Source organism: Oncorhynchus clarkii, chromosome 6, assembly GCF_045791955.1.
Source record: "Oncorhynchus clarkii lewisi isolate Uvic-CL-2024 chromosome 6, UVic_Ocla_1.0, whole genome shotgun sequence".
NCBI lineage: Eukaryota > Metazoa > Chordata > Actinopteri > Salmoniformes > Salmonidae > Oncorhynchus > Oncorhynchus clarkii.
In genome coordinates, this window is record NC_092152.1 from 38202107 (window position 1) to 38226684 (window position 24578).

Consider the following 24578-nt stretch of genomic DNA (forward strand, 5'->3'; position numbering starts at 1 on the left):
TAGAAGGACCTCCAGGGAGTCTGCAGGGTATGAAATCTGCAGCGGTGTATGTTGTATATCTAAGAGAGATTATAGACTTTGTCCCAAATGGCACCATAGGGCTCTGGTCAAAAGTAGTGCACTATATGTGAATAGCTATTTGGGATATACCCATAGAAAAGGGCAAGAGACAAAAATGGTGTATAAGAATGGTGGGGTCAGGAGGCAGCCCGTAATTGAGACAAAGATCCCTGCCACCCATTCCCATTGTTTCCTTGCCTGGGGTAAGCAAGCCAGTGATACATGCAAGGACTGCTACAACCTCTTGTATAGTTAATTGCCTTACATAGGGCACACAGCCCACTTCCATTGGTTGTAACAACATTATATAGGACAGAGTGGGTGCAGGAGCAAATCCAGAGGCTGCTAATATTCTAAATAACAACCCTGTTTTAATCACCGACACCACATAGCATAACAGCCTGGGGCAGAACTACAATATTCATTATTCTGACCCCCTGTTCAGTCTGCCAAAACGTGGTCAGATGTACAATTATATTACTGCCTGCCTGGAAATGCTCTTAATTATTTTATGTTACACTTGTTTTGTTCAAAAACACATTTTCATGAACAAATAATTCTAAGTGAGGGAGGGCATTGCCTACAGAGCCTCTGGGTTGTGTATTAACCTCTTGGGAATGTACAATAAGTTATAGATTGTAGAAAGCTCTTTTTTAGACAAAAAAATAATATTAGACATTCCTAAGGCAAACAGTACACACTGGGGAAAAAAAAACAAGAATGCTGAAATATCTCAACTAAGCCTACTACTAGCAACTTTGCATGAGAAGAAACAAACACTATGGCTTTAGGGTGTAGGCCATAGTATCTTAACAACGGTGTTGAGAAATACAAAAGGTAACAAACCAAGGTCTAACAATTACTGAAAAAGCCAGTGAGTGGCAGGTAGGCTGATTCACGTGTCTGTTTAGTGAACATGTCCTGAGAAGTGGGAGGTGTTTAGAAAGCAGGGCAGGCAGTGGCATCACAAATGGCACCCTATTCCCTATATAGTGCACTACTTTGACCAGGGCCCATAGTTAAAAATAGTGCACTACATAATGAAAAGGGTGCCATTTGGGACACATTCGGCGAGTCCAGGTCAGATGGGAGGCCATTTTCATGACTCTTCCCCTGATTGCCTCACGTCCACACCCATTTCAGTGTGTCCATCCAGAATCCACCAATCGATACTTCCGATGTCTAACGGGCCCTTTTGCCCTGTCGTTACCCCGTCTGACTGACACAAGCAATGTGTTTTCTCTGCTATTACATGCTGTAATTGTTTTGTTTTTTCTCCAGAGCTCTCAACGTTATTCCCCTCAGGCAGGCTGTTGTTCCCCTCAAGCAGGCTGTTGAATCCACAGTGACCGTAAGCCTTTGAGTGAGTCACAAATGGCACCCTATTCCCTATTAAAGTGCAGTACTTTTGACCAGATTCCCTATGGGCCCTGGTCAAAAGTAGTGCACTACGTAGGAATTGAGTGCAGTTTGGGACGCATCCTTTAGCAATGCCCTGCTCCACACCCTATGCTCTCAATAGCCTTTTCACACTTTAGACACACACATCTCAACAGGTACATCACAAAAAGGCTCGCTGGAACATTGTCCCTCCCAAAAGAGAGATACAGAGGTCAGGAAATTAAAAGAGCTGATGGAACAAACTGTGTTAAGGTGTCAAGGGAAAATACAACCTCTATCTGGGAATATCTTTGACCAGTTAAAAACACACTGCCCCCAGGGTTATAGAAAAAAATATAAACAATAACATAGGGCCTGCCCACATGAAAAAATACTATGATGTATACTATGGTAGGAATACTATGGTATTCAGTGTTTTTTCAGACTTTACTGTAGTATTGACTGTTGTGTCTGAAGTGTGAAAAGGCTATTGAGGGCAAAGGGTGCGGAGCAAGGCATTGCTCAAGGATGCATCCCAAATGGCACTCAATTCATACATATGGGCCCTGGTCAAAAGTAGTGCACTTTTTAGGGAATAGTATACTGTAGTATTTACTGTACAGTATACTACAGTCTGCAAAAACACTAGTGTTTTTGGGGACATTACTGTAGTATTTCCCCAAACAGTTTTTGTTTTATTATCTTTGACTTAAAACCGGGGGGCTTTCTCCTAGAGGAAACCTACTGGAGAAATACTAAAAGAGCACATTTTCAGGTAGTTCAGTTTCTGATCTTTCTATAACCTGTAGGAAACACAATATATGGTCTATACTTGGCATGTTGGTTTCTCATTTAAAGATGGCACAAATTGCAGTATGGGGGAGGGGGATGGGCAGGGTATATGCAAATGAAATACAGAAGTATTTACTATAGTAAAAAAATGTTTTGCATACATTTCTGTATTATTTAATGGTGTTTTTTGTCGATAATACTAGTATTTACTATAGTATTCTACAGTATACCACACAATTATATACTAAGTACTACACATGATCGAGGTAGTATTCTCTAGTAAACTGTAGTATTTTCTTATGTGGGTGGACTTGGTCCTGGACTAAAAAATGCAATCTGTGTCTGAGTAACTGGCCCAGAGAGCACAGAGTTGTTTATGGTTAAAGGGGCTTCTCTTACCTCCCAACTGTTGTCCTGTGTTTTCCTCTTCAGTTGGATGTTCCAGTTCTCAGTGTCAACCTCTGCACAGTGAGCTATCGTCATAGCAACAGGACTGGAGAGGTCTAGGCCTAGAGGACCATAGGTGACCTCTGGTCCTAGTAGGATCTCACAGCCTTCCTCCGTCTGGAAACTGAAAAACACTAATTGTCGTTGGTTGATTCTGAAAAGACGCTATTCAACTAACTGTAGCTACAGGTATAATGTATTTGATAAAATGTGGTCAAATATTTAATGGAGGGGGGGCCTTCCGGGTCTAAGGCACTGGGTTCGAGCTCAGGCTCTGCCACAGCCGGCCGCGACCGGGAGGCTCATGGTGCGACGCACAATTGGCCCAGCGTCGTCTGGGTTAGGGAGGGTTTGGCCGGCAGGGATATCCTTGTCTCATGTGTACGGTGTTTCCTCCGACACATAGGTGCGGCTGGCTCCCGGGTTGGATGTGCGTTGTGTCAAGAAGCAGTGTGGCTTGGTTGGGTTGTGTTTCGGAGGACGCATCGCTCTCGACCTTCGCCTCTCCCGATTCCGTATGGGAGTTGTAGCGACGAGACAAGACAGTAACTACTACCAATTGGAAACCATGAAATTGGGGAGAATAAGGGGTAAAATAATACAAATTTAAACATAATATATATATATATATATATATATATATATACAGTGCCTTGCGAAAGTATTCGGCCCCCTTGAACTTTGCGACCTTTTGCCACATTTCAGGCTTCAAACATAAAGATATAAAACTGTATTTTTTTGTGAAGAATTAACAACAAGTGGGACACAATCATGAAGTGGAACGACATTTATTGGATATTTCAAACTTTTTTAACAAATCAAAAACTGAAAAATTGGGCGTGCAAAATTATTCAGCCCCTTTACTTTCAGTGCAGCAAACTCTCTCCAGAAGTTCAGTGAGGATCTCTGAATGATCCAATGTTGACCTAAATGACTAATGATGATAAATACAATCCACCTGTGTGTAATCAAGTCTCCGTATAAATGCACCTGCACTGTGATAGTCTCAGAGGTCCGTTAAAAGCGCAGAGAGCATCATGAAGAACAAGGAACACACCAGTTAGGTCCGAGATACTGTTGTGAAGAAGTTTAAAGCCGGATTTGGCTACAAAAATATTTCCCAAGCTTTAAACATCCCAAGGAGCACTGTGCAAGCAACAATATTGAAATGGAAGGAGTATCAGACCACTGCAAATCTACCAAGACCTGGCCGTCCCTCTAAACTTTCAGCTCATACAAGGAGAAGACTGATCAGAGATGCAGCCAAGAGGCCCATGATCACTCTGGATGAACTGCAGAGATCTACAGCTGAGGTGGGAGACTCTGTCCATAGGACAACAATCAGTCGTATATTGCACAAATCTGGCCTTTATGGAAGAGTGGCAAGAAGAAAGCCATTTCTTAAAGATATCCATAAAAAGTGTCATTTAAAGTTTGCCACAAGCCACCTGGGAGACACACCAAACATGTGGAAGAAGGTGCTCTGGTCAGATGAAACCAAAATTGAACTTTTTGGCAACAATGCAAAACGTTATGTTTGGCGTAAAAGCAACACAGCTGAACACACCATCCCCACTGTCAAACATGGTGGTGGCAGCATCATGGTTTGGGCCTGCTTTTCTTCAGCAGGGACAGGGAAGATGGTTAAAATTGATGGGAAGATGGATGGAGCCAAATACAGGACCATTCTGGAAGAAAACCTGATGGAGTCTGCAAAAGACCTGAGACTGGGACGGAGATTTGTCTTCCAACAAGACAATGATCCAAAACATAAAGCAAAATCTACAATGGAATGGTTCAAAAATAAACATATCCAGGTGTTAGAATGGCCAAGTCAAAGTCCAGACCTGAATCCAATCGAGAATCTGTGGAAACAACTGAAAACTGCTGTTCACAAATGCTCTCCATCCAACCTCACTGAGCTCGAGCTGTTTTGCAAGGAGGAATGGGAAAAAATTTCAGTCTCTCGATGTGCAAAACTGATAGAGACATACCCCAAGCGACTTACAGCTGTAATCACAGCAAAAGGTGGCGCTACAAAGTATTAACATAAGGGGGCTGAATAATTTTGCACGCCCAATTTTTCAGTTTTTGATTTGTTAAAAAAGTTTGAAATATCCAATAAATGTCATTCCACTTCATGATTGTGTCCCACTTGTTGTTGATTCTTCACAAAAAAATACAGTTTTATATCTTTATAATTGAAGCCTGAAATGTGGCAAAAGGTCGCAAAGTTCAAGGGGGCCGAATACGTTCGCAAGGCACTGTATATATATATATATATATAAATATATATATATATATATAAAATAAATAAAAATATATATATATTTAATGGGTTTGCAAATTCAAGGTACTACTAAACGAACATCGTTTAGTAGTACATCGTTATAAGACTAAAAACAACTGAAATGCTAATTCTACATAATCGACTTAAGACATGAATCTATTCCCCATGCAAAACAGGGACATCATTTTAGATCATGTATGTTAAGGGCTTGAGTGTGGACCAATAATAATCTTATAAAGGGATCTGTGTGCCGGTCGGTCGCTGATGAATTTGCATATTCATCAGCCTTGTGTTTATCATCTTGCAGTCATTATCTTTCCATCTCTCCTTGTGGTGGTGCTGCATGAAATCAAAGCAATTAATGAAGGAAAACGAATGAGGGCGGTGGACAGTCATGCAAATTCACAAACAGCATAAAGACACAGAGAGCAGCCTGCAGGTGTTTGGTTCCCGGATTCCCTGCTAGAGACAGAGTCATAAAGTCAGAATATGATTTACCTTAAAAATGGATGGCGTATTCATTAAAAAAGGGCTGACAATAAATAGCATCTTCAGGTTGTGTTGCCAGGGGGGGTAGGAAGGGTAGGCGGTGGTTTGAAAAGGCCAAGGAAGATCAAGGCAGTGCAGCGAAACGCCTTCGCAAAGCTCTCTAAGCTCATATCAGTCATCAAAGATCTGAGAACTGTGAATTGTCAAGATTTCCTCCACTGAATAAAAACTGATTTAGGCTATATCCAGATCCTTGAGTGATTGAGCGAGTGAGTGAGGTGGAAAGTTCATCCGCGTCAAAATGCAGTGTGACTTTAAACAAATAACCCAAGGCATAAACAATGACAGAAATAATATTGTGGCAGATGAAAACGTAATTATTTCAGTAAGATTGCCACATACAGTACCAGTCAAACGTTTGGACACGCCTACTCATGCAAGGGTTTTTCTTTATTTGTACTATTTTCTACATTGTAGAATAATAGCAAAGACATCAAAACTATGAAATAACACAGATGGAATCATGTAGTAACCAAAAAAATGAATAGTGATTTAACAAATCAAAACATATTTTATATTTTTCAAAGTAGCCACCTATTACAGTACCTTGATGACAGCTTTGGAGGTGTTTCCAAAGCTGTCCTTGATGACACAGTAGGCGTGTCCAAACTTTTGACTGGTAATGTGCTCTAGTGTGGATTGCCCAACAATGGTTAAGATCTTTCATGATTCACTTCTCACAGTCAATGCACACTGTACAATACAGACACCTTTCAGACTTCCCAAACATTTTCAACATCTGAACCAGTCAGTACATCTATTGATAAAACATAATATATATGTTTCATTTCATTGACTTGCAGTTACATGATTGTGAATATGCTAGTAAAATACACTAATAAATAGCAATAAAATATGTGATTGCATATTCAGTGCTGATGATGACTATTTCTATTCATATAATCGTCACCTCACACAGTTAACCTGTACCTGTTTTATACAGATGAGAGCTCACTGCTCACGTCAATCACCGTGCTGTTTTAATAGTAGCCCTGGCTGGTTTTTGAATGGTCCAGCGAGAGTTCTGACGATCCTTTAGTCAACAACGAAGAGCCTGATCACACATTCAACGGCAAGAGTAGCTAAGCAAGGAACAGATTAGCTGGACTTTAAGTAGCTGCCTACCACTTATGACTGAGAGGAGTCTAGAAGCAGCAGCACCTAAAAGAAGAAGTGCCTCTGGCTCTTATCCTGGCTGAGTCCGAAATGGTACCCGCTTCTGTTTATAGTGCACTACTTTTGACCAGGGCCCATAAGGCTCTGGTCAAAAGTCGTTTGCTATATAGGGAATGGGGTGCCATTTGGGACGGACCCCTCTCTTTTTCAATTCCACTTGTCATCATCATGAAGGGTCCTGTACCAACGTACGGCTTGGCTTCCTCCCTGGCCCTAGATGAGGTACATTACTCAAAGTGACTGATGACTCACTCTTTAGGGACTGGGGAGCCATGCAAAGTGGCCTATTGGGCCACGACGCCACAGAGAGAGCGGAGGCAGCGTGGGGCTTAATAAATGCACACATTAACATGCTCCATTAGCTTCACCTTTATTTGCTTGTACTCTCCTACCTGCCTGTCCAACTGGGTTTTTGTCCATTTTTTAAGGCGACACATAGGCACATGTTATGGGCAGAGAATGGGGACATTCATCACATTGGTACCAAAGAGTGAAAGCTGTACGTTATGGACTACAATTGGCTGCACATACCAAGCTATGATTTAATGTTTAATCTATCCCTTTTAGCCTCTCTCTTTCTCGAATAAAGAAATGTATACAGTTAAATTAAACAAACATTTACATTACTAAATGACACCTTTGAAGTACTTGTTTACTCATGAGCTCAAGAGAATGAAGGATACTAAGATATAAACTGGACAACCATATTTTCTCCCTGTGGCATTCAATATTAATGCTATGTTGAAACCATTACAATAGTTCCTGCCAGAGACAGTCAGTGACATCCCACCTGCAGATCGAATGGACAAATGACCCGAGGGGGCTTAGGAGAGCTCACAAATCTTTCCAAAATGGCACTCTATTCGCTATATACAGTAGTGAGACTACTTTTGTCCAGAGTCTTATGGGTCTTGGTCAAAAGTAGTCTCACTATAACGGGAAAGGGGGCACAGCCACATTCTGTCCCTGTGGGGTGTTATTGAGGCTAACTAGAATGTACAGTGGCCGGGCGGAGGAGCCATGTCATCCTCAAGTGGGTGAGATGTATTGCACAGCCCGGCCATGACCGCATTCCCACACCATCTTGGCAGAGCCAAGGAGAAAACACCTGGCATCCAGAACTTCAGCAAAGAACATTTTGAATGTAGGTCTTTAAATTCACAAGTTGTTATATGAATGTGGGTGTACAAAACAGGTGGCTCTAGCTTTGAAATACAAACAGATCTTTTTTTTTTTGTTAGACCAACACCAACTCAAACTCCACACATCAACACTTTACCTATTTGAAGTAAGCTAGACTAAATGAATCAAGACTACATTGGGAATAAACCCACATTGCTCCACATGAGCTGCACTTTCTTTGTTGCACATGAGAGATCAAAGCTGGAATATCACCTGCGAGGTCACAGTGGAAATGATCAGCCTGATCTTGCCACCTAAATGATTCGTGTGGAGAGTGCTAGATAATCTGTGGTGCTCGCTGGGTCCATCTGCCAGAGACCTCCGTATTTATAACGTTTTTTAACTCATGATGCTAAAACAGGTGAGGAAGGGTGAACAAGTAGCATTGTTCAGCTGATAAAGAATGGTAAGGCTTGATGATGAAAGATGAGGAAGTAGAGAGCGACTGACATACAGATAGATGGTCATGAGATCTGCTCTCACCTGGACTCTCCCTGATTTATCACCATGTACATCTCCCAGGAAGTGTCCTCAGTGATCGCACCATGGGGAACCAGCAGGCTGACTCCTGCAAGACACAACAACAGAGTCAACAACGATAACAACAAAACACTAAAGATATCTTTGAGATGCCTGTATATACTGTAGTTGAGCATAACACGGATTCCTTCTATACTGAACAAAAATATAAACGGAACATGCAACAATTACAAAACGCTATTCATATACAGTTCATATAAGGAAATCATTCAATTGAAAGAAGGAAATGAGGCCCTAATCTATGGATTTCACATGACTGGGTAGGAGTGCAGCCATGGATGGGCCTGGGAGGGCATAGGGCCACCCACTTGAGAGAAAGGACCAGCCACTGGGGAGCCAGGCCCTGCCAATCAGAATTTGTTTTCCCCCCACAAAAGGGCTTTATTACAGACAGAAATACTCTTCAGTTTCATCAGCTATACAGGTGGCTGGTCTCAGACGATCCCGCAGATGAAGAAGCCGGATGTGGAAGTCCTGGACTGCCATGGTTACACATTGTATGCGGTTATGAGGCCGGTTGGATGCCAAATTCTCTAAAACAATGTTGGAGGTGGCTTATGGTAGAGAAATTAATATTCAATTCTCTGGCAACAGCTCTGGTGGAAATTCCTGCAGTCAGCATGCCAATTACACACTCCCTCAAAACTTGAGACATCTGTGGGATTGTGTTGTATGACAAAACAGCACATTTTAGAGTGGCCTTTTGTTGTCCACAGCACAAGGTGCACTTGTGTAATGATCATGCTGTTTTATCAGCTTCTTGATATGGCACACTTGTCAGGTGGATTGATTATCTTCATATGGCTGCAGGGGCAGTATTGAGTAGCTTGGATGAAAAGGTGCCCATTGTAAATGGCCAGCTCCTCAGTCTCAGTTGCTAATATATGCATATTATTATTAGTATTGAATAGAAAACACTAAAGTTTCCAAAACTGTCAAAATATTGTCTGTGAGTATAATAGAACTGATATTGCAGGCGAAACCCTGAGGAAAATCAAAACAGGAAGTGGCTTCTATTTTGAAAACTCCATGTTCCATAGCCTCCCTTTGCTGGATTTAAAGGGATATGAACCAGATTCCTTTTCCTATCGGTACCTCAAGGTGTCAACAGTCTTCAGACATAGTTTCAGGCTTTTATTTTAAAAAATGAGCCAGAACGATAACATCGCGTCAAGTGGTCACATGAGTTTTGCTCGCGCAACAGCATTTGGGCAGCCATTGCTTTTCCCTCTCCTACTGTGAAAGACATTTGCGGTTGATATATTATCGATTATATATTTTGAAAACAACCTGAGGATTGATTATAAAACATGTTTCTGTGGACATTATGGAAACTATTTGGAATTTTCGTCTGCGTTGTCATGACCGCTCTTTCCTGTGGATTTCTGAACATAACGCGACAAACAAACGTAGGTATTTTGGATATAGAAATAATCTTTATGGAACAAAAGGAACATTTGTTGTGTAACTGGGAGTCTCGTGAGTGAAAACATCAGAAGATCATCAAAGGTAAACGATTAATTTGATTGCTTTTCTGATTTTCGTGACCTTCCTGATGCTAAGTGTACTTACTGTTTTGTCGTGCGATCGATAAACTTACACAAACGCTTGGATTACTTTCGCTGTAAAGCATAATTTCAAAATCTGACACGACAGGTGGATTAACAAAAGGCTAAACTGTGTTTTCCTATATTGCACTTGTGATTTCATGAATATAAATATTCGTAGTAATATTTATTGAATGTAGTGCTATGCTATTCAGCGGTTGTTGATGACACTTATCCCGATAGGGAGATTGCAGCCATAACAGGGGTATAAGCAAATTTGTGCACACATTCTGAGAAAAATAAGCTTTCGTGCTTATGGAAAATTTCTGGGCTCTTTTATTTCAGCTCATGAAACACGGGAACAACACTTTACATGTGCCTTGCTAAACTATTCTGACCCCTTGGAGTTCTTCAGATTTTATTGTGTTACAAAGTGGGATTAAAATGGATTTAATGGTCATGTTTTGTCAAGAATCTATAAATAAAATTAACATCCTTATTTCCTTATTATACATCCTTATTAACTAAAATATACAAAAATATACTGTAGTTGTCGCATAAGTCTTCACCCCCTTTATTAAGGCAAGCCTAATTAGTTTAGAAGTAAACGTTAGTTAAGCAAATCACATAAATTACATGGGGTTGACATGATTTTTGAATGAAAGGTCCCTCAGTCAAGTACTGAATTTTAAGCACAGATTCAACTACAAAGACAAGGGAGTTTTTAGAATGCCTCAAAGAAGGGCAGTGATTGGTAGATGTGTAACAATAACAAATCAGGCATTAAATATCTCTTTAAGCATGGTCAAGTAAATAATTATGCTGCAGTGCTTGAGGCGTCCCTACAGATCCAGGTTTAATCCCAGGCTGTGTCACTACCATCTGTGACCCGGGAGTCCCATAGGGCGGCGCACAATTTGCCCACCGTCGTCCGGGTTAGGGGAGGGTTTGGCTGCGGGGGACTTTAGTTGGCTCATCGCACTCTAGCGACTCCTTTGTGGCGGGTTGGGCACCTGCAGGCTGCTTCGGTCGTCAGTTGAACGGTGTTTCCTCCGACACAACAGTGCAGCTGGCTTCCGGGTTAAGCGGGCGGGTGTTAAGAAGTGCGGTTTGGCGGGTCATATTTCAGAGGATGAATGACTCGACCTTCGCCTCTCCCGAGCCCGTTGGGAAGTTGCAGCGATGAGATAAGATCGTAATTGGATCGCAATTGAATATCACAAAATACATCCCAGACACATCAAAGACACAGTCGTCCTTCTGAACTGAGCTGTAGGACAGGAATGAAACTGCTCAGGGATGTTACCTCGAGGCCATTGGTGATTTTAAAGGGTTCAATGGCTGTGAAAACTGAGGATGGATCAAAATGATTGTAGTGACTCACAATAATGACCTAAATGACAGAGTGAAAAGAAGAATATAAATAAATATACAGAATAAAAATATTCCAAAACATGCATCTTGTATGAAAAAGGCACTATAGGAATACTAAAAAAAAAGAACACAGCAAATGAATACACTTTTTGCCTTGTGTTTAGGGCAAATACCAAACAACACATCACCGATTAACCGAGTAACTGCCTCCTTATTTTCAAGCATGGTGGTGGCTGCATCATGCTATGGGTATGCTTGACATCAGCAAATCATTTTTCAGGATAAAAAGAAACGGGATGGAGCTAAGCACAGGCAAAAATAAGAGGAACACCTGCTTCAGTCTGCTTTACACCAGAGACTGGGACAGGAATTCACCTTTCATCAGGACAACAACCTAAGGCCATATCTACAGTGCCTTCTGAAATGATTCAGACCCCTGGACCTTTTCCACATTTTGATACGTTACAGCCTTATTCTAAAATGGGTTATATGGCACCCAATAATGACAAAGAGAAAACAGGTTTTTAGAAATGTTTGCAAATGTATTCAAAATAATATCAGAAATATCTTATTTACATAAGTATTCAGACCCTTTGCTATGAGACTCAAAATTGAGCTCTGGTGCTTCCTGTTGCCATTGATCATCCTTGAGATGTTTCTACAACTTGATTGGAGTCCCCTGTGGTAAATTCAATTGATTGGACATGATTTGGAAAGGCACACACCTGTCTATATAAAGTCCCACAGTTGGCAGTACATGTCAGAGAAAAAAAACAAGCCATGAGGTTGAAGGAATTGTCCGTAGCGCTCCAAGATAGGATTGTGTCGAGGCACATATCTGGAGCATTGAAGATCCCCAAGAACACAGTGGCCTCAATCATTATTAAATGGAAGAAGTTTGGAACCACCAAGAGCAATCCAGGGAGAAGGGCATTGGTCAGGGAGGTTGATGGTCACTCTGAATCCGATGGTCACAGAGTTCTAATTCCTCTGTGGAGATGGGAGAAACTTCCAGAAGGACAACCATCTCTGCAGAACTCCACCAATCAGGTCTTTATGGTAGAGTGGCCAGGCGGAGGCCACTCCTCAGTAAAAGGCACATGACAGTCCGCTTGGAGTTTGCCAAATGTCACCTAAAGACTCTCAGACCATGAGAAACAAGATTATCTGGTCTGATGAAAGCGTCACATCTGGAGGAAACCTGGCCCCATCCCTATAGTGAAGCGTGGTGGTGGCACCATCATGCTGGGGGATGTTTTTCAGCAGCAGGGACTGGGAGACTAGTCAGGATCGAGGCAAAGATGAACGGAGAAAAGTACAGAGACATCATTGATGAAAACCCGCTCCGGAGCACTCAGAACGTCAGACTGAGGCAAAGGTTCACCTTCCAACAGGACAACGACCCTAAGAACACAGCCAAGACAACTCTGAATGTCCTTGAGTGGCCCAGCTAGAGCCCGGACTCAAACCCGATCGAAACTTCTCTGGAGAGACCTGAAAATAGCTGTGCAGCAACGCTCCCCATCCAACCTGGCAGAGCTTGAGAGGATCTGCAGAGAAAAATGGGAGAAACTCCCCAAATGCAGGTGTGTCAAGCTTGTAACATCATACCAAAGAAGACTTGATGCTGTAATCACTGTCAAAGGTCCTTCAACAAAGTACTGAGTAAAGGGTCTGAATACTTATGTAAATGTCATATTTAAGGTTTTAAATGTTTTATAAATTAGCAAACATTTCTAAAAACCTGTTTTCATTATGGGGTATTGTGTCTAGATTGACACAAATTAATCCATTTTACAATAATGGTGTAACGTAACAAAATGTTGAAACAGTCAAGGGGTCTGAATACTTTCCGAAGGCACTGTACACTGGAGTTGCTTACCAAGAAGACAGTGACTGTTCCCGAGTGGCCACGTTACAGTTTTGACTTGCTGCAAATCTGCTGCAAATCTATCCCCAACATCTTGAAAGAGCTTGAAGAATAATGGGCAAATATTGTATCATCCAGGTGGGCAAAGCTCTTAGAGGCTTACCCAATAAGACTCACAGCTGTAATCGATGCCAAAGGTGTTTCTAAAATGTATTGACTCAGGGGGCTGAATACTTATGTAACAACTATATTTTGGATTTTTTTATTAATAAAAAATATATATATATATCACATTTTTCTTACACTTTGACAGACTATTTTGTGTAGATTGATGGGGGAAAAAAATACAACTAATCCCACTTTGTAACACAATAAAATGTGAAGAAATCCAAGGGGTTTGAATACTTTTGCAAGGTACTGTATGTCTGTGACTGTGTTGACCTACACTGGTGAAAGACGTCAGTGCAGGACTAGACATTCAATATTGCGCATCAGCACAACCACACAGCTTCATAGCACCATTCATATATTGGAAACAATACCACTTACAATGCCTAAAAACCCGGTCTGAAACCTTACAAAGGGTTAGCGAAGACTGGGGTATAGCAGCTGCAGAGGAGATTCCATGTCTGCCTGTCGATAAAACAGCAATGGAAGTGTTTTGTCATCCCCCTGTCTGTCATCTCCCCTCTTGCAAATCAAGCAGTTAGTGTTCACCTGCCACCTTGTCAGATGTTTCACTGGGGGATGGCTGCGCTTGGGCCCTCCAGGACCTCTTCAATCCCCAGAGTGACAGGGAACAACATCCTTAGCCCAGAGGATTATGCTCACACCACCAAAGTTTGATCATCATCAGTTCACGTCCCACAGGACTGACTGATGTCTGAGCTTGTACTGAACGTTGTCGGTCTGCGTGTGTGCGCACACATGTTCATGTGTGTTTACACTTGTGCTTGAGCGTGTAGGACATGTATTCATCCTGAAAGAAGAGACTGGCAGTAGGCCAAGCGTTGGCCATGTATGGCCGTCTGTTCAGCATCGTTAACGACATTGTAGATGTGAGAGTGGTCCACTTGACCGCTGTGACTCTCTCCACTCACACACAACCATCAGACTGAAGGAGCCTGATTTTCCTGTGCCTCTCCATCAGTGCCTCTCCAACAAAGCCGAGGGCCCTACACACACTAGGGACCGGGAGAGAGATGTCAAAGCTACAGTTCACATGGAACTGTTGACCCCTGACAACTGTGGCAGTCCTCATAGCAAACTCATCTACTCCCTCCACTTGTAGTCATTGTCTATGATAAGAGGCCTGACCCCCGTTTGCCTGGGAGGGCTGGTGGGAATGTAGAGGAATAACAAACAGCTATACTAGCTTCCTGTACTTAACCTACCTGGGAAACAACCTTAATGAATCCTACTGTACTGTAGCAACATGCATTAGACTCTAGAGATTAAAGGGACCTGGTCTGAGTCCCAAATGGCACCCCACTGTTTTCATAGTGCACTACCTTTGGCCAGGGCCCATAGACAATAGGGTGCCATTTGAGATGTATCCCTGGTTTCACTAACCAAGACATTCACTTAGACTACCTCTACTTGTAATTAGTCAAGAGTGTGCATGTTTTTGCTAAACTGAGAACTTTATTTTCCATTAGAATAGAATAAAAAATGCTAGAATGAGATATTAGCACAGAGTAGCCATCATCAGAGAACAGTCTACTCATCTCTCTTCATTAAACCCATGTACTGTACTTTACCAGTATTTGGCAGCACAAACTGTTTAATTCAGCTTTAAACACAGCTTCAAGTGTAATTCAGTCTTTAAACACATTGAACTCACCAGTATTTGGCACCACCAACCGGCCGCCCAGATGCCCAAACACGCCCGTGGTTCTCATCTGATCTTTAGTGGGGGTGAGGGGGGGCCCGTTGGGGGTGAGCAGGCCCTTCTTGGTGCTCCGTCTCTCCACAGTGCTGTTGCTGTAGTCTCGGTTCAGCCCCCTGGGGAAGGTCTCGTGCGGATGGCCTTTGGGAGCGTGGTACTCAGCGCGGTCGGCCACACCTAGTGAAACCATAAAGGAGCTCTGAACTTTGACCTTGTTGTCTGGTAGGGGGTCAAAGAGCTCTTTATTGTCTATGGAGTCCTTGAAGCAGATGGGGCTGCTATAAGTCCGGCCCACTGTCAGTTCTGGCTGCAGAGAGGAGTTGAGAAGCAGTGGGCTCCCTAGAGAGATGGAGTGGAACACACAGCCACAAAGTCATGCCGTCATCTAAATACCCTAGCTCTCTCTGCTGGAGCCATTGGCTGAAGTGAAGTCCACTGAGCAGGGAGCACACTCTGTCAACTGATGGAAAACAGGCTTTTAGTGTGAATAACATGTCAGGGTATGTGACTAACACAGAGTTACGGTATAGGTAAATAACCTGGATAAAATATACTGTAGCTATTCAGGTCAGGGCTGAGTCATAGTCACTGGTCAGAGGTAGATTTAATTACCAAGCATACACAGCTTGATTGCCATAATCCATCTGTTGGAGTCAGTTCCTCTCTGTACACAAAGTCATCCTCCTGGAGGACACAGTCCTTCTCTGTCTGTGGTCACAGCACAGCGCTGGGGTTGTGTGTGTGTGTGTGTGTGTGTGTGTGTGTGTGTGTGTGTGTGTGTGTGTGTGTGTGTGTGCGTGCGTGCTTGTGTGTGTGGCTGGGAAGGTGCTAAGGCGGTCTGGGTGACCGTCCTGTAAATGAGGGTCCTTCAGCTCTCATAATCAACTCAACCGTCCAAGGAGGTGGTCTTCATCCACAGCCATTAGACGCCTGACCATACTGCCAAACACCGCATGCATCTATCTGGCACATCCAGACATTAGGGCCCCAGGACTCCCTGTGCCAAGATAACGGAGGAGTCACAAAGTCATTGCTGCCCAGCTGCTGCCTGGCGAGGGGCATAAGGCAGGAGGCTAATGTTTTATTTTTAGGGGAATCGTTAATTGCTGGGGGGCTTGATTTGTGTCATGCTTTCAGGGTGTGTTTGTTTCTACTGAAAGACTAACTAGAGGGTATTGTTCAATCAAGGGCTTCTCCTTGTAACTTCATCGTCTAGTCTAGTGCCGGAAAATGCGTAATAGGATGAAAGTATACAATTGAACCATTTTGAAATCTATTGCACTTCAATCAAACACATTAAAGGATATCATGGGAAATGTTGCATTTGACGGAACTGAGCAGTGTGAAATATTACTGATCAGTGGTGATTGCAGTTGCAGTAGACATAGTAGCGGACTATTGAGAAAATTCATATAGATCACGCAGAAAGAAAAAAAATCCAGTGGCCATTGGCCAAACTTTCAATCTGGCATGCATACTTTTTTTCTTCTTCTCAGCGCAGTGGAAATGGTAGAGCAAAACGGAATTGAGGAGGAGGTGGGAAGACAGAAGTTAATGAAATGGACCTCACGTTGAATACCTTGAGGGATAGGTTTGGAATTGGACCTCTGATTAAAAAAAGAAAAAAAAAAGAAAATGGCTCATGGCCAGCAGTAATGCATAGAGACAGGGTCAGGCCTAAAGATTCATTTACCACTCCGCCTTAGCTCCTGCCACATGAGGGGGTGTGTCTAAAGCATTTAAGGGACTTAAAATGAATTAAAAAGGCATGAAAAGCTACTAATTTCTTATGAAGAACACACTTGAGAAAAGCTGTTTTTCTCTCTCTGTGTATTGCCGTATATTATTGTGATTATGAAAAATCAACCTGAATAAGGTCGACTGGGGGGAACAGTCAGGAAAAATATTATATTTTCGCTATTCATTTGTGTTTCTTTCCTTCCCTCTGTAAAAGAAGGATCCAGACGGGAAATGGGAAAGCGGATAATATGAGCTATATTTCTTCTGCTCCATTAGCAAGCTGATGGAGAGGGGAATGGGATGGAGTGATGGTGGCCGGTTGGAGGGCACAGCAGGCGGCTCCTGAAAAGCTGGCCTATTTAAATAGGATTGATAGCCTGCCGGATCTAGCGCTCCACAGTCCCCCATCGTTCCCTTCCCGCCCTGCGCGTGGTGAGGGGCTAGGCATGAGTGTCAACCCAGGCCTTGGGAGCAGTGGATGTAGTGGGCTCAGCATGGCTCCGGCAGGGCTTTTCACAGTGGTGTCACATCCAGCCAGGATTTATCACCCGCTTCTGCAATGGCTATCGCTTGTGCTAACCCAGAAGTGTCATTGACAGTAATAGGAAGGATGCCTGGGACAAGCCACAGCCCCAGACACTGTTATGAACAGAAGTTATTGCTGTGCACAACAAAAATGCAATTGATGTTCAGTGTTCCATGCTTTTCACATTTATCCATCAGTGGATTTGGCTGGGGCTATCTGACGGCAGGGAAGGGGGATTGGTTGCTTGACAGTCATGCATGTGTGTGGTCTGCGGCCAGGTGGACACAGGATGTGTCTGTCAAAGATTGATTACCTATCTCGGCAATAACAGAAGAACTGGTCTGTCAAAATAGAAGGACAGATCCTTTCAGCGCTTATGAGAATATAAATTTGAGGCAGATGTGCAGGGTTTGCACAGTGCCGCCTCAATGCAAACACATGCAATCAATCACCAGCAGAAGCAGCCTGTCAAAAGGGTCCTTGAAAAATCCTGCCTACCGTTTGGCCTTGTGGGCACCTGGCATGTCTCCATAAAGTGAAAGGCAGCGCTAGGTCACCTTGTCTGGTGGTCTTGAAGGTGAAAGACTGGAAGCCCCCAGTGAGCGCGGATGAGTCGATGACGTCAACGCCGTAGTTACTCTGGCTCCTCCTGTACAGCATGACGGCCACCACAAGGACAGCCACAACTATGACTCCCGACCCCAGCCCAGAGTAGAGAGCCACGTCGTTGGAGCCGTCCATACCTGGTACACACACAGACCAACACAGAAACAACAGTCTCAATGGATGTTTGCTAAGTGTAAACAATAACATGCACAAAGTTCAACTAAGGTACAGTACAGAGACACTGAAGAGGAAAATGTGAGAATGGTGATGGTAGTGATTATTTTGTGGTGACATTCTGAGGCATCTAAAATAGTATTGTATTTGACTAGGAGCTTTTGGAGAGAAGTGAATTCATTTGAAAGCAGTGTAGAGCACTTTGATGACTGTCCATCCCAAGACACAGTTCAACTGCTCATCCAACAGGCTCATCTTCCTATGCTACATTATGCAGCACACAGAGGACTAGATGAGCATGCAGAATCTCGCCTCTACACTGCAGTTACACAAGACATTCATAAAGCTGTTAACAGTGAGAGTGAGAGGGGTATAACTGCCTTCAGACCCACTAGTCTATATCCAATAAGCCTAATGGTACATATTAAACTACATAGTATGGCCCAATGGTCAATGTCTGACAGTGACAGGAAATGATCCGAAGCAAATTAATTTAGAGTAGCCCCGTTAGTATGATCACTCACCAGATGTCTGTCTCCCCCTTCTAGAACTCTCCACTGAATTGTTTGACCCAGAATGCATTGCAAACCAGGCATAGTGAGTGAGCCTGTCTGTCAGTCTAATGAAGTCTCATTACAATCACTGCTGAGGCTCTAGTCAAGGTAGCACCTGAATCATTTCAGGAGGTGTCAGGCGGTATGCAAGGGGAAGAGAGTGTCTGAGCTGAGACCCACCAGGGGAATACAAGTGAGGATACACTGCAAATTGGTCAAATTAGCTTGTTTGCATAATTACACTGCATTAATCCCTTACAATATAGCATATGTTCAGTTGTCACAACCGATCAATCTCTCGACTCAATCCGAGAAGAAGAGCACGTTGTGATGTCACGCTCGTGAAGCGTGAACAGCTGACTGATAGAATGGTAGAACCTGGTTATAGTAAAATAGATCCTATTCAATTACTCTAATTAGTCTAATTCCTAATTCTACGGTTATAGTTCTGTTCAGAACCTGACTGACCTGGATGTGTGGGATGGTTGTATAAAATGCAGGGAAATTAAAGTTAACTAATAGGTAGATGTCTAAAAAAAAAAAGTTTCTCATAAAATTTAAAAAAAAAGCTGTTAAATATTCTGATTCTGGTTTCCTGAACTTTCACAAATGAGGTAGACAGCTAGCCTGTTTAAAGAGTTGGGGGTTGAAAATAAAAGAAATGCGGAAAGGAAGGACTCACTTTGAGGTTTAACATCATGCAGCAGCTTTCCATCTGCAAAGACAGACACAGAATGAGACAGAAAAGAGAGAGAGAGAGAGATCAGGGGATTAAACGCCAGCCCTGGTTATGTCCCAAATGGCACCCTATTCCCTTTATAGTGGACTACTTCCCTACAAAAGTAGTGCCCTATAAAGCGGGGGGGAGTTGCCATTTGGGACGCATGCAGAGCGAGGTGATTAAACGCCAGCCCTGTGTGAGTGAGGTATCCTACTAGTGCACTTCTTTCTGACTCAAATCATGTGGAGAGGCCCTACCACTGAGATATGCCAATACAGATACAGACTGCCCAGATAATGATGCATGGCTTCATTACCAGACTCAATATCCACATGGATAGAAGTGGCCAAGGGAGAGACTGGCAAATGGGTCTGAAAAATACCATGATTATCTCTCTCCTTAACAAAGAGAAACATTTCAAATATTTTCAGAAATTGTATTTTTACCAATGGAAAATTGGAGCTTACCAATACTTCTACCAGACTAGGCCAAAATACCAGTCCTACTTTTTAAAACATGCTGATGCCTCTTTCTTTTATCCAATTCGGGGACTGTATGTGTGTAAGATTTCCCTTTAGTCAGGTAATTACTGTCACAGTTTGTGACCCTTAATATTACATCATGGACCCCATTTTGACAACGCAAGCGTGACTCTAGTTTGCAGTAGATCAGACCATGGTGTTACTCGATATTTATTTCAAAACCTCTCATTGTGCAACATTCATGAGTTTATCAACTAAATTATGCAAATGTGAAATGAAGCATCACGGGGGCGGGTAATACACTGCATCAGTTACTAAATTGCTTTGACAACCATAGTCAAAACGTTCAAACTGTGGTCAAAACGGAATACACTCTCCATGTCTTCAGTGATCGCTACAGTATATTCTCCCGTGACACGGGGGACGTTTCGCCTGAACACCACAGGAGGGATTACCATAGTGCTATCATGCATCGAGTGCTCCAGCAATGTGGACTTCGTTCCAGTGTGTTTATTTGTCCAGAAAATCCCTCTGTGGCCAGCTGTTCAGATGTGTTGATGAGAAGTCATGTTATGATGGGTGTAATGGAGATACGGCTTAATGGAGATGATAGTCGAGGTTAAGATGGCAATGTAGAAAAGAAAGAAATCCTTCAGAGAAAAGAGTAAGGGACTTACTCTGGGTACACATTCCTCCAGTGCAGTTCTCGGTGGCATTGCTGGGTCCCTCACACATAATGCCCCTGTGCCTGGGCGGTGGGTTATTGCACTCCCTTCTACGCTGTCTTTCACACTGCACACTGCACGCCGTCCACGCACTCCACTTTTCCCAGCCACCGTCAACTGTGGGGGAGGAAATGGAACAAGGAACACACAGACAGACAGAAGGTGAGGCGATGGACCATCTCAAAGAACATTTAAGTCCACATTAACCCTCAGGTCCTCCTCACATAATGGGATCAATTGTCTCTCTCTCTTTCTGCAGAATGTGAAATGAAATCCCCCGATTTAACCGTGCGCGTTAAAACTCAGGTTCCTCGGTCGCCTGTGTCATTTGATCTAGGAGGAACCCATGTGGTGCCAAAAAGAGATTTCTCGGAAGCACTTTTTCGGCGACCTTAAGCCGTCTCTCCGCACAAGCTCTGAAGAAGAAGATTTATTTTGTAGGATTCCATGAGTTCTATAAGCTCTTTGTTCTATAACCCCTCTGTGTGCATACATATTGTGCTCTCTCCATATAGCTTCTTCCCTAACAGATCCAGTCTCCCCCTTGACCTGCGAGGAAACAATTCAGAATTGTCTGTGAAAATTCACAGTTACATGAATTAGAATTGAGAACTACTACAAACTATTGTCTGGTGCAGGAATAGACACAGAAAACACATTGGCCTAACATCATTTCTAACCTTTAGACATATAGTGTAAGTTATCACACCCGGTCTCAGTGATGGAAATTCCGTTGGCCTCTATTGAGTTGCACCTTATTTGTGGAACAATCTTCGAAATGTTTTTAAATGTGATGTTTTGGTGCCTCTAGGGCAATTCAGAAAGCTGATTGAGGACCTTATTATGGATGAATGTGTTTGCTTTATGTACTTATATTTTGACATGTGTATTTCTGTCATTTCTGTAGTTCAGGGCTCATCTGTAAAAGAGACATTGGTCTCAGTATAAAATAAAATAAAGGAAATAAAAATACAAAATATTATAATATACAGTTGAAGTCGGACGTTTACATGCACCTTAGCCAAATACATTTAAACTCAGTTTTTCACAATTCCTGACATTTAATCCGAGTAATAATTCCCTGTTTTAGGCCAGTTAGGATCACCACTTTATTTTAAGAATGTGAAATGTCAGAATAATAGTATAATTATTTATTTCAGCTTGTATTTCTTTCATCACATTCCCAGTGGGTCAGAAGTTTACATACACTCAATTAGTATTTGGTAGCATTGCCTTTAAATTGTTTAACTTGGGTCAAACGTTTCGGGTAGCCTTCCACAAGCTTCCCACAATAAGTAAATAACACATTTTGGCCCATTCCTCCCGACACAGCTGGTGTAACTGAGTCAGGTTTGTAGGCCTCCTTGCTCGCACACGGTTTTCAGTTCTGCCCACACATTTTCTATAGGATTGAGGTCAGGACTTTGTGATGTCCACTCCAATACCTTGACTTTGTTGTCCTTCAGCCATTTTGCCACAACTTTGGAAGTATGCTTGGGGTCATTGTCCATTTGGAGACCCATTTGCGACCAACCTATAACTTCCTGACTGAGATGTTGCTTCAATATATCCACATAATTTTCTGTCCTCATGATGCCATCTATTTTGTGAAGGGCACCAGTCCCTCCTGCAGCAAAGCTCCCCCATAACATGATGCTGCCACCCACCGTGCTTTACAGTTGGGATGGTGTTCTTTGGCTTGCAAGCCTCCCCCTTTTTCCTCCAAACATAACGATGGTCATTAATGGCCAAACAGTTCTATTTTTGTTTCATCAGACTAGCGGACATTTCTCCAAAAAGTACGATCTTTGTCGCCATGTGCAGTTGCAAACCGTAGTCTGGATTTTTTTATGGCGGATTTGGAGCAGTGGCTTCTTCCTCGCTGAGCGGTCTTTCAGGTTATGTTGATATAGGACTCGTTTTGCTGTGGATATAGATACTTTGTAACTGTTTCCTCCACTATCTTCACAAGGTCCTTTGCTGTTGTTCTGGGATTGATTTGCACTTTTCGCACCAAAGTACGTTCATCTCTAAGAGACAGAACACGTCTCCTTCCTGAGCGGTATGACGGCTGCGTGGTCCCATGGTGTTTATACTTGTGTACCGTTGTTTGTAGGTCTTCCCATGATGTCAAGCAAAGAGGCACTGAGTTTGAAGGTAGGCGTTGAAATACATCCACAGGTACACCTCCAATTGACTCAAATGATGTCAATTAGCCTATCAGAAGCTTATAAAGCTATGACATCCTTTTCTGGAATTTTACAAGCTGTTTAAAGGCACAGTCAACTTAGTGTATGTAAACTTCTGACCCACTGGAATTGTGACACAGTGAATTATAGTTGAAATAATCTGTCTGTGAACAATTGTTGGACAAATGACTTGCGTCATGCACACAGTAGATATCCTAACTGACTTGCCAAAAACAATAGTTTGTTAAGAAATTTGTAGAGTGGTTGAAAAAAAGAGTTTTAATGACTCCAACCTAAGTGTATGTAAACTTACGACTTCAACTCTGTGTGTGTGTGTGTGTGTATATATATATATATATATATATATATATATATATAAGTAAACTAATTCAGACCACCATGGCAGGCATGCAGCAGCATACAACATATATTAATTACAAAGACTAGAGGACTCACACACAATATAATAAAGTTGTCATAGTCTTGCATAACCAGATGTTGTATTCACGTTTACTCTGCACTTAGATGCCTGCATGGCAAGCCTACTATATTCATAAAGTCACAAAGTTGAGCATGCTATATGTACTGTATGTCCTTGCAAGTCAAATTGCTTTGCCCTTTGAGATATGCCCAATAGATAACAGTATATTATTGCCTGGTGAAACCGACTGACCTCTGCGAGAAGAGAAACAGAATGTGATCTCATGATGGTTGAATGAGGCTGTCTATTCACCAGCTCTACAGTTCTTCATGAGGCAGAAGGGCTTACTTGGACAGAGCGCATTACAGGTGATCTTCTGCACAGACATGCCCTGGCAGAAAGCTCCTCCGTTGAGCGGGGCAGGGTTGGTACAGGTACGGGAGCGTTTCTGGACACCCCGACCACAGGGCACGTTACAAGGAGACCACTCTGTCCACAGCGACCATCCACCGTTCACTACAGAGAGAGAGATAGGGGTGAGAGAGCGAGAGACAGACAGACAGAGAGAGAGAGAGAGTGAGAGATGGATGGAGAGAGAGATGGATGGAGAGAGAGATGGATAGCGAAAGAATGAAAGATGGGTGAGAGAGAGCGAGAGGAAGAGAGGGAAACTTAATTTAAACTAATCTAATCTCCCACAGAGTTAACTATATAGACAACAGTTTAGAGGTATTAATGACTAGCAATGTTCCATGACTATAAGCTTGAAAATACTGAGTACAGTACATCAAATGTGGAAAATGTGAACTACTCTTCCGTTAATTGTCAGTTCAATTGTCAAAGCTCTTTGAATCAAAGAGAAAAAAACTAAGAACAAAATTGATAAGAGGAATCCATTCAAATAGGCCACTGCACATTAATACAGTCGGGCAGATGAAGTCAGAATGAATGAGAGGTTCTCTTACTAAGTAGTCAACCACTTTGTGGTCTGATTTGTTTGGTCTGTGATTTGTATGAGTGGAGACAAAAAGTTTTCTACCAAATGCTACCAAAGCTTGTGAGCCGCCGCATTGCTCCAAGGCGTCTGGCGAATGCATAATTCATAAGCAACATGTCTTTAAATGAGATTAAGAAACAATAGCACATTCCTTTCATAACATTTCATAAATACTGAGGCAGTGAATTAACTCCTTGAATAATACATTTATCTTTCACTCATGCTGCCAAACATACCGTCATAAAACTGACCATCCTACCGATCCTCGACTTCGGCGATGTCATCTACAAAATAGCCTCCAATACCCTACTCAATACATTGGATGCAGTCTATCACAGCGTCATCAGT

The 24578-nt window shown here is 42.6% G+C and overlaps 1 protein-coding gene and 1 non-coding gene across 4 annotated transcripts in view; both read right to left on the reverse strand.

The window, feature by feature from the left end:
• Positions 1 to 24578, reverse strand: part of LOC139411103 (netrin receptor UNC5D-like) — a 216910-nt gene that overhangs the window by 12304 nt on the left and 180028 nt on the right. The window contains exons 6-12 of one of the 3 annotated variants that reach the window (XM_071156962.1): positions 23582 to 23749; positions 20576 to 20740; positions 19378 to 19410; positions 17919 to 18104; positions 15051 to 15272; positions 8360 to 8444; positions 2632 to 2803 (exon numbers count right to left, since the gene is read on the reverse strand). In XM_071156962.1, coding sequence (XP_071013063.1) covers positions 2632 to 2803; positions 8360 to 8444; positions 15051 to 15272; positions 17919 to 18104; positions 19378 to 19410; positions 20576 to 20740; positions 23582 to 23749 — 1031 coding nt within the window. Of the gene's footprint in view, positions 1 to 2631; positions 2804 to 8359; positions 8445 to 15050; positions 15435 to 17918; positions 18105 to 19377; positions 19411 to 20575; positions 20741 to 23581; positions 23750 to 24578 lie in introns of all 3 variants that reach the window. The other 2 variants (XM_071156961.1, XM_071156963.1) reach the window with 2 other exon arrangements.
• LOC139412498 (U7 small nuclear RNA) lies at positions 2159 to 2211 on the reverse strand. The gene has a single exon (XR_011634692.1). It is a non-coding gene; the product is annotated as a U7 small nuclear RNA (small nuclear RNA).